Source organism: Embiotoca jacksoni, unplaced genomic scaffold (assembly GCF_022577435.1).
Source record: "Embiotoca jacksoni isolate LCO1_2020_lvr unplaced genomic scaffold, fEmbJac1.0.p SCAF_14, whole genome shotgun sequence".
NCBI classification, from domain to species: domain Eukaryota; kingdom Metazoa; phylum Chordata; class Actinopteri; family Embiotocidae; genus Embiotoca; species Embiotoca jacksoni.
In genome coordinates, this window is record NW_027185274.1 from 9581402 (window position 1) to 9592500 (window position 11099).

The 11099-nt window shown below is 42.3% G+C and overlaps 1 protein-coding gene across 2 annotated transcripts in view; it reads left to right on the top strand.

Moving 5' to 3' along the window:
* The window catches only part of si (sucrase-isomaltase), a 67671-nt gene that overhangs the window by 21220 nt on the left and 35352 nt on the right, over nt 1-11099 (top strand). For both annotated transcript variants that reach the window (XM_069147884.1, XM_069147883.1), the window contains exons 16-20: nt 309-480; nt 1861-1977; nt 3791-3945; nt 5863-5947; nt 10198-10254. In XM_069147884.1, coding sequence (XP_069003985.1) covers nt 309-480; nt 1861-1977; nt 3791-3945; nt 5863-5947; nt 10198-10254 — 586 coding nt within the window. The remainder of the gene's footprint in view (nt 1-308; nt 481-1860; nt 1978-3790; nt 3946-5862; nt 5948-10197; nt 10255-11099) is intronic.

Here is an 11099-nt window from a genome sequence, read left to right on the forward strand (position 1 = left end):
TCTCTGTTTTTATCCCTCTACCCACTAATTAAAATGTATTATTGGCAGGAGTCGCATTTTGTAAACATTATCAGGACTTTTGTATTGTCATGGAAATCAATGCTGCTTCGATTTCCCTCAAACAAAATAACAATGTACAGTAGGGAAGAAAAAGTGTAACTCATCTGGCTGCGTCCGGGCGTTTGTTCTTGTGTCTGTGCGTTGGATATCTGTTTCTCCCCAGCGCTCTCGCTCTTCCTGTCCCCGTGTCCTTTTCATCTTAATGACCCCCTGCCTCCTCTGGTTTTCTCCTTGCTGTCATCCCACAGAGCTATGCAGCGCGTGTTTGGAGAGAACCGTACCCTGATCCTGACCCGCTCCTCCTTTCCAGGTGTGGGAAAATATTCAGGTCACTGGCTGGGGGACAATGCTGCCAACTGGAACGACATAAAATGGGCCATCCCTGGCATGCTAGAGTTCGGCCTTTTTGGCGTTCCCTATGTGAGTAGCAAACCTTCCCAGAAGGGCAAATGTTCATATCATACTTAAAGTAAGTGAGTGACACAAAAAAAAAATATATATTCTCTAACTGGCTGTCTTGGCAGAATTTAAGACTTTTCACTTATTTAACAGATTTAAATATCTCACACTAATTAATTGTATTAACACTTTAATTTAGGACTCATTTCCCTCTTGTCAAGTAAACTGCACTGTGTGCTAAATCATACCACGCTCCCTTCACTGGTATAGGTACATTTAATTTCAGACTCAGATTCCCCTCAGATATTTCAGAGAGAGAGAGAAAAGCCATCAGGTACGTAGAACATTTGTATCATACAAGAAGCTCTTGTAACAAATCTGAGAAAGCTGTGGCTTGAGCCAGTCTTAGCTCTAATTCTGCGTGCCGGTTCTGGCTTTCAGATGGTTCTCGTTTTTGTCTTTTTAAAGAGGATTCAACTGCTAATTGAGATCTATGTTGAGACATAAGAATTAAGACAGAGGGGCAGGCAAGAAAAAGTGTGTTTGGAATGAGATCCATTAAAATCTCTGGGAGAACAACGGTTCTCTTTGCGGGAACACCAACCGCGTTAGAAAAACAGACTGGAGAAAACACACTGGTAGTCCCTACCCAGGTGCACTCTGGGCACCAGGGATACACGCATGCAAGTACACAGTACAGAGTGCAAACAGCAGTACGAAAACAAGGGGAGTCGAACACAAACACACTCGCACACATCCACACAGTCCTCCAGCTGTGCACATCGGGTGGTCCTATAGATGCCAACTACTCCTGGTGGGACTGCGTAAAGGAGATTTCAGATTCCTTAGAAAACACACACACACACAAAGACAGAGAGAAGGAGAGAGAAAGCCGGAGAAATGGGATTTGGATTGATTCCCTCCCATTGAGTCTGTTGTAAAATGTGTCCAGGGGTAAACAATAGAAAGCAAGCAGTCTATGTGGACTGGCCTTTGACTGAAGTCTCTTTCTTGGACTCCATTGTGCAATTAATGTAAATAAAGATTTCTGCCTACATCTACTGTCTGCCTGTAAATCTTGACTGAATTGAACCGACATCGAGAGGCATTTTAAAAGACAAATATGCGGCCAGTTATCACAGCGATGTTTTGTGTTTTTTCCTACTGTGGATTTGTTGACTTCAGATGCCGGTGTTTTACTTTCTGAAGGTTGCTAGTTTGACCTTTAATATCTTGAGATACTTTATTACATTTTTTTATATCTCCAACTGGAATCCACAACAGCCATGTTCTTTTTTTTTTTTTTTTTTTTTTTTTTTTTTTTATTAAATAGCAATCCAGCTTTGTGTTTCTGTTCCAGTCTGACTAAATGTCAACCTGTCGGGCCCTCTTGTGTTTCAGATCGGCGCTGACATCTGTGGATTCTTTGATGACTGCAGTGAAGAGTTATGTCGTCGCTGGATGCAGGTGGGGGCTTTCTATCCCTTCAGTCGGAACCACAACGCCCAGGGCTACAAGGTACTGTAAAGGCATTTTGTCCTACAATTCTTATATTAGACTGTCAGTTTTAGATTTATGTATCACACGGCAACTGTTTGGTCTAAAGGGCTGCAGGGTATACCCTTCATTTCATAACCCGGTATAGGAGCTATAAACTCCAAGCGGTTAAAAACATAAACTTCTCTCCATATCTATGGTGATTGTCATCACACCGGCACTGGGTTATGAAATGGCAGCAGTGGGACCTTTTGAATTTGGGGTTTAACACTGGGAATGTAAGCTGTTGAAAATCATATTGGCTGCTATGGGTAACGAGAGCCTGAAGCAAAACGTAGCTCAAGAGCTCCATGGCACACCGATACTCGGCGAGAAGGAGAGTTTACACTTTAGTATAACATAACGTTAATGCTAATTTATGTTAAGTAATTACAATATGATGAGCCACATGGTGGATACACAGGCTCTATTTTGTAGAATATCAATGTAGGTGTAGGTGTGGGTGTAGATACAAGTATCCTTTTTAGCCTAACCATAAGACAACCATTTTTCAGAAAGGGACTTGGGGATAGGAAACAGTGAGTGCAGCTACATAATGCAGTGATCCAAACAGCCTCACTGTGCCGAGTTACAGTTGCTAAGCTATGACTGGACAATCACTCTTCAGGGGAGGGGTTTAGAGAACATCACTTAGGTTCGGTATTTGAGACCAAAGCTGACCAGACTTACAACGACAACCAAACAGGTTTATTAATAATAATTTGGATTATAACAAAGATAAAGTGATATTTGTGTTTATCGTCAACCAGCACACGCGAAATTGAAATGTCACATGTCAGATCGGTGGCTTCGTGTCACTGAGAGACACAGACAAAGCACCTGCTGAGTGTTTATATTGCCGTTGAGCTATTTCTGTAGATGAACACAAATACCTTGGGTGAAAAGTCAGTCTACAGCATCGCATAGCGAGAAAATTGATGCTCTCACAACATTCTTCATTTGACATTTCCATGCTCATCATCATTGCTGCGAAAATAGCAGCGTAAAAGTAGGGCTGGGAAGAGAGGGTGGGTGTGTGTGTGTGTGTGTGTGTTTGGAGGGGTGGGGGGTAGTATTTGCTGGAGGACAAGAGACATGATGATGATAAATTTGATGTACGATTTCCTCTAAATGAGACAGCTAACGTGTGACCTTTGCTTTGCCCTAATCATGGCACTCATCACATGCCCGTACAGGCCAAGCCAAGCCAGGCCAGTCCACACACACACACACACACACACACACACACACACACACACACACACACACACACACACACACACACACAGTTCTCATCAGACTCTCAGAGGTGCTGAGGGCATACATGATTAGCCAGATGAGAGGAGCCCGGCCTGTTAGCAGCTAATCACCCTCTCACTCGACACTATCATAGAAATTAAATCATAGCTCTTTTTTCTTTTTCTCACTTTTTTCTTCATTTCTACCTCAAACACAAGCTCTAAATTTAGATTAATCCTATGTTCATTTCTATGTTATTTATTGTGAGTGAGGTGAATGGACAGTTCATCCAAAAAAAAAAGAAAAGCGGATGTTAAAGAAAGTAGTTCCTTGTTTTTCTTCCTCCTTTTTTCCCGCATCATCATCGCTCCTCTCCACACAATTCCCGTCACTCAATTTCCCTCATTTTTCTCTGATTTTTTTCTTTCCCACATTCAAACAGCTTCTCTCATTCCTCCTTCCATGTCTCTCTCTTTTTTTCCCCAGTAGATAAAGACAAATCTTTATTCCCATTCAGTCTCGTTCTTCATCCCCAACTCCATCTTTGTGTCTCCAGCCTCAGGATCCAGCTGCATATGGCCAGAACTCAGCGGTGGTGGAGAGCTCTAAACGTTACCTGATAATACGTTACACACTTCTGCCTTACCTCTACACACTCTTCTACAAGGCCCACACCACAGGGGAGACTGTTGTACGTCCTGTCATGCACGAGTAAGTCTGAGCGAGCCTCTATTCGTTTAGCTTCTCTAACTCAATGCAATCTCTTGTTTAGCTTTTCTTTGATCTGTCTTTGTAAAAGCTGTACTGCACATTTCAGGAGTTTATTTTCTATATTGGCCATACTACTTTCTATAGTATAACACGTGTTATAGGAAATTGGAACTTCATGATTTCAACATGGTTAAACGAGCATTACTGTAAGCAAACAAATAAAAAAACAAAGCTCTTATTAATAAAAGCACGGCCACTTACATCGCTGTGATGTGGTTTTGTTCATATCTACTCTCCAACATTTTCTTCTAAACTTGTTTTTGTCTGCTGTCCAAAAACTTGTACGGTTCTATATCCTGCTGTAATTACAAACCCGTCTGAACTAACACGTTCAAGCACTCGTTTCCGCCATCAAAATATTTACTGAATCACAAAGACACATGCACTGAGACACGTGAGAAACTGTCTAGAAAATCTCTGTTCCAAGGCTTGATTTTCAGTTATTAGGGTAGTTACACATCAGAGGGATTTTGATTAAAACTTTCTTACTGCTGGAACAGAACGGGAAGTTATGGTTTTACTTTTACTCTCTATGCAGTTAGCTTAGTCGGAAAAGGCTCTGCTGTTAGAGGGATCCTTCTCAGAATCTGAGCAGCAAAAAATATTCTTCTGAGAGTTTATCCTTCTTCAATAAACACATGAATATTAGTTAAATCAACAATTAAAAAAAAAAATACCCCACGCAGGAGGAAGGTGGCTTGGAGGCATAATATGGCATTCGTATGATCACGAGAGTAAAACTAATAACTTCAGAAGTTATTAAGCCTGCACTGTGCACCAGCAAAAATATGACCACAGCTGTGACTGAGCAAATTATTGTACCCCAAACATCTAATGTGAATCAGCAAATACAAGCACAGCTCCAGCGCTCTCCCTTAACTGATACTATGCTTCATATCACTGAGACACTTGCGTCAAGAGAATCGTCCATTTATAGAAAACGGTATACAGTTTGATTCAGCGGCAAAGGTTCTGAAGGAGCTCTCGAAGAATCCAATCAGCAATGATAATTCTGCTGAGAGAGCTAATCCCCTAAATAAAAAGTATTGCTCCGTGCTTAAGAAGTATTAGCAAGGAGTGCATTACAAGCCTTGAAACAACTAAACCACCGTGATCCACCATCCTGAATGAATGCAACAAGGATGTTGCAATTTCCCCTAAATACTAAGCTTTTCTATTCTGAATTGGACCAAGACAACATGCTGGCTACCCTTAGATAAAGATGTAGAATAATGCCACTGTTCCAATTCATCGGAGATGTTATACAGTAACTAACTAAAGAACTAAATGTGAAGCAGCAACATGTTGCAATTCTCCGGGAATCCCAGCAAAACCCATCTCATCTAAGAAGTACAACTCATGACGCGAGATACTAACAGGAATCCTGATAGTGTCTCTCCTGCCCTTGCAAACCAAATTAAGAATTGTCAGGAGTTTAGTTATAGATGTTATTATAAAAGGAGCATTCAGTCTGAGTTAAATATTCTCCGGTGATCAATAAAACGGCATTCATACTGTCTAGTACTTAAATTGTTGCTTTTAAGTTTAAGTTTGAACGAGCCAAACATTCTACAACATATTGCAAAAACCGATCAGCCAACGCAAGCACGACTTCAGTGTGCTGCCTGAACTAACACTGCATGATTATATCACACTGCTATAGCTACTAATACAATGATTAATAAGCAGGCAAATTATATGTGCATGGTGTGCAGGTTGGTATTATTAGTTTTGCTGTTGTTAAACAAGTTTTAAAGAAGTGAAAAAGGCTGTTGGGCATAAAATATGTTCTTGTTCGCCAGAACATCATGACTACGACATCCAACTGATTCTATACTCTTCCTTGTGACCCCCAAGGTTCTACTCTGATAGTGCCACCTGGACAGTGGACCGCCAGTTCCTCTGGGGAAAACACCTGCTCATCACACCTGTCCTGGACCCGGTCAGCCAACGCGCGCGCGCGCACACACACACACACACACACACACACACACACACACACACAGGAAAAACAACAACACACGACATAAATACATACAAACACTGAGCATGCGTGGACATGCTCACTCAAAACGTAGCCTACTAACAGCACATGTTCTGTATCATATCTGGATACAGATCACATGGAGAATATACGGAATTATATATGAAGTACATAATGAAATGTCTCTTGTAGTTGAGATGATCAGCTACTCACTCGCACGCCCACGCAGGCACACACACAGACACACACACCCTGACCTCCGCTGGGAAAACATGACATGGGATTTTCTTTGTTGCCCTCCCCTCCTCTCATCCCTCTTTCTTCTCTCTTCCATATCCTCCCTCTTTTCTCTCAGCTCTAATGAGAGCACTGACCTCATTACTAGCAGATTAGAAGTGTAGATAGAAGAGTGTATGCTTGTGTTTGTGCGTTTATTTCAGTGTGTGTGTGTGTGTGTGTGTGTGTGTGTGTGTCTGTGTGTGTGTGTGTGTATGTGTGTAGGCGCACGCAGCTGTGTGCAAACGTAAATGTGTGTGCCTGTACGTGCATATGTGTGTGTGCATATGCAGCGATTGCGGTCATGTCAAAGTGGCCCGAATAATAAGCAATTTAGCACGGCCTCTTGTGAATTACAGAATAGTGGAAAGCGAATTGGATTCATTGCGGGGCCGGGGATAAAGTAACTTCAATCAGTGTGATTGCGGAAAAGTTTCTGACACAAGAAGTGGAGGGTTTTTGCTGGCAGTGCGTCGAAGTTTGAGCCCCACTGAATTGCAGGGAAAAGGAAGAATCACAAGGTGACTGAGGAGGATGTTAGTCTTGCACCTACTTGGGATCCTTTCACAGCCAGAGACACAATTCAACTGTCATTGTGTGGTTGGAAGCAAGATAGGATACAAAGAAATCCATTATCAGCGTGTGTTAGGGACCGGCATCAATTATGACCAACTGCTAATTTTCCTTCTGTTTAAAAGCAGTGTGCTTTCCTTCAAAGTGGCCTGATAATTGGTCAGAGGGAAATGTCTGCAGTGGAAGTACATCACCGCGGACGGAAATTATGACCTTGCTTGAGATGCTGAAGAAATGCTATGAATAAATTTAGAGTACCTGATACGAACCTATCCAGGACTTACATTAAACATTTGCTTATTATGTGGCAGGTCATTATTTTGCTTACAAACTGCAGGGGCAGTCTGTCTATGTTAGGACATCATCAAATCCTTGACCTGCACAGAGGATGAATTCAGCCCTACAATTCTCACTTCATACATCACGGCACGTTGTGACAGCGCTGTTCAAACCACAATCGCTTATACATTACAGTAGGAATAAAACGACAAGTTTTGTCTTTACTTGAAGAAGTTTAAATTTAAAATCAATTTGCCCAACATATTATCCACAAACAGAGTTTCTAAGCTTTGGAAAATCAAATTTAATGTCCTCAGATTTTGGGTTAAATTCAAGCGAAACACTGAAGAGGCACCGTGGTGCTTGATCAATACTGACAAGGCCCCATACTGAACTCCCCCCTCCCATCTCGGCATACTGAAGTTCATTTCAGGCAAAATCAATCAATAAATAAACAGCTAGCAAACAAGAAACGGTATAGATAATACAGAAGCTAGCCAGGTACCTCTGAAAACGACATTGTTTTGAGAGTTGAGTTTTGTGTAGGTTGACAAAAGAAAACAGTTTTTGTTGTGTATTTGTGTCCAACCGAGACTAACTATGATTTATGATTTAATCTTCTCGTGCATAATATGTTGAGCTTTTTTTTTTCTAGGATGTAATCAAATAACAGGACATCATTGAACGTGGCCAGTTGCATTAGATTCTATTATTATGCTGTCGAAAAGTAACATGGTTAGAGTCACAGAGTAGCACGAGGACGTAAACTCAGCCAGACTGCTGCTCAGAGCTTTTGTTTTCTTCGCTGTGATTCTAGTCTGGAAACCCTGTTCGCATTAACGTTTTCACAGCCACTCCGACGGGCGGACCAGTCAGCGGCCGGTGGGGGTGGGGGGGGTGGAGGTTAACTTGAAGGCAAGTGTTTTTTTTTTTCCAAATGTAGACGCTGCGGTGACAGAGTTTTGACTCATATGTTGATCAATTGGTTAAAGGCCGCTCCAGACGTTTCTAAATTCGTCTACACTCTGTAGGATGCAACGACTTGTAACAATTCCCTATTGAGCGCGGCCTGACCCACGCATTCATGCCGTGAAGTTGCGTCTGGTAATACCAGGCTACTCTGAAAATGCTTCTTTCCAAACGATGTCTCTAAAAACTCCCCGTGTGTGGTAGCAGGGTGCTGCTGAGACTTGACGGTGTGGTTTTACGCCAGGCTGAGGGCAGGACAGAGTGCCCACAGGTTTTTGGCTCTAAAGGGCCACATAAAGAGATGAGGCCAACTACTTCAGTCAGGATCACCAACTGGTCTTTAGCAACCCTTCACATCCCACCTTCCCTTTCTCATTATTCTCATCTCCCTTCGTCTCTCTATTTATCGCTCCGTCCGCCTGCCTCTCCCTTTCTCTAATGATGCTCTTGCTCTATCAGTCAGATCAGTCGATGCTTTAACCTTGATCTCTGTGATAAACTGGAGAGATCTCCTGCACTCTTTCTCTGTCATCCCCTCTGGTCTTCATCCACACCTCCTCTCTCCCTCCTCATGCCCATTACACCCTTTTCTTTTTAGCTCATCCTTTCATCAAACGTTGGCTCCCTTATCTCATCTGCATTCTCTTAATCAGCTCCTGTCAACTCACCCTTGTGATCCCATTTCATTTCATCCCATCTCTCTTTTACTCTCTCTCTCTCTCTCTCTCTCTCTCTCTCTCACACAGACTTTCTCTCTCTCCGTCACTCCCGCTGTCCCTTTCATCTACCTCAGCTACCATCTGATCATTCTGCCATCGTGAATCTCTGGCCCACCTGATCAAATCTTACCTCATGGCTAACTGAGCTTCAGTACTCCAAATGAGGATGCAGGCCGCACGCCTTGTCCCTCTCAATCACAGTTAGCAGCCATGCTAAGTCCTGCAGTCCCTTCCCATTAGTCAGTGGGGTGAGTGATAGGCGCCCCGAGCAAATCAGACACCAGAAAACGAGGTGTAGGGGGAGCATCCATTTCCCCAGGCTGTCACCCCACAGGCTGTGCAGCAGTTGTGACGGGTGATCTGCGTCAAACTGCGAACGTGGCCCTAAAGGGGACATTACGTAATTTCTATTTGGTTAGTAGGTCATTATGACAATATGTATTTATCATATTTGACCCTTTCTAGTGTTCATCACATTTTTCTCTTTACAGATTTGCTCTTATCTAACCATGCCTCAATCCCCGTTCTTATACCCGTGTATTTTTCTCAAGGCTTCCCGTCATCCGTCTTTCTTATTCCTAATGGCAGGCCTCAAAGGGCCACAAACAGTGACATGCTGCTAGTAAGAGAGAACAGTAGGAAGGGAGATGCTGGTGCCATCGGTGCCTTTGACAGACGGCCTTGGCCTACGCAGATGGCATAGTGTATTTCACAATTTGGTGGTGTCTTTTTTTTTTTTTAGAAGGACCTGTAGTTTGCTCTTTCTTTGGCCGTGCCCTCTGTGTTTATCTCTCTCTCTCTCTGCCTCTGTTCTGCACAGTCAGAAAGAGCAGCGAAGTGACAACGCTATCAAAGACTTGGCGCTCGTCTATTGATTGCCCCCGTCTGTCGTCCACCTTAAGCCATCAAAGGCTGTCACCTATCAGTCGTCGCTTGATGCTGTCTCTTCCATCATCTGTTGCATCATAACACTGTAGACCGAAATGTCACAAGGGCTTTGTGGAAACTTTATACTAGATGATAGGCAGCTTTAAAATAACTTTCCTTGATGGGAACATTTTTATCTCCTTCTTTACTATTAGGTTGCAGAGATTTATAGCACCCGGAACTATCCTCACTTCCTTTGTGGTGTTATTGTAGCTCCTGTTTAGCCTTGTGAGATTAAGGTGTCAGGATTGGCGCAGTGAGCTGAGGCAAGTATTACTGACTGCAAACACAAATCAAACACGGGCGTGCTTTTACACACAGCGAGAAGCTGACACCTTTTGATGTCTGGTCCACAAATAAGAGCCGTATAATCTTGGACTTTATGTTAGAAACAAACATATACTGTAGATCATGGTTCAAAAACTGTGTGGACGCATTAAGACATATTTTGTTTGTCTTCTGCAGGGTGTGGACCAGGTGTGGGCATATATTCCAGACGCTGTGTGGTACAACTATGAGACGGTAAGAATACTTTCAACCATTTCCCCTTTACATGTACCACAAAAGAAATGATCAACAGTGTAATTAAGATAATTATAATAACTGGATCTGGAGTTGTTCTTGCTGTGCATTAATTAACACACTGACAGCCGCCATTGCAAAAACTTGACCACTTCAACTTTAAATTGTTTTTGAAATATTTGTTTAAGTATAAACATTGGCAGCAACATAGTGAAGCTTCTCCAAGTGAAGTGCACATCATTTTTTTTCTGTTATGGAGGTCATACAACTGTGTCTAATCAGCAATGCAAGAAAACTGTTTTTTTGTTTTTTCTTACACAGAAAAGCATTGAGTTTGCTTTACCTACTCCATATAAGGAGACAGAATAATAAAAGATGCTTCAATATACATCTCGACATGCAGTCTAAATAAACTAAACATTTTCAGATACATTTTTAATAAATAAAAAAAGGGATCACTAATAGGCGAAACCAGATTTATTGTTGGATTTCTCTATTAGCATGCATTAGATCGCACAGGTGTACCTAATTAATTGTTAACATAAATGTACAGCAAATCATTGCAAAGGGGCTTATCAGCATTATGTTACATTAGTCACAACATCACGTACACAAAGAGCATGTATCACATGAAAGTCTTTGCCTCGAGTTCTTTGTTTGAGACCGAGAGACCGGAGCGATAAGACGGAGCGAGGACCAAGATAGAGTGAAAGAGGGGACAAGGAAGAGAGGAGAGAGACTATCTCCCTGACGGAGAGATAAAAGAGGGGTTGAGTTCCTTTGGGACCTTATTTGGGCATCACAGCAGCGATGTAAAGCACCCACTGATCAGATGAACGATTAGA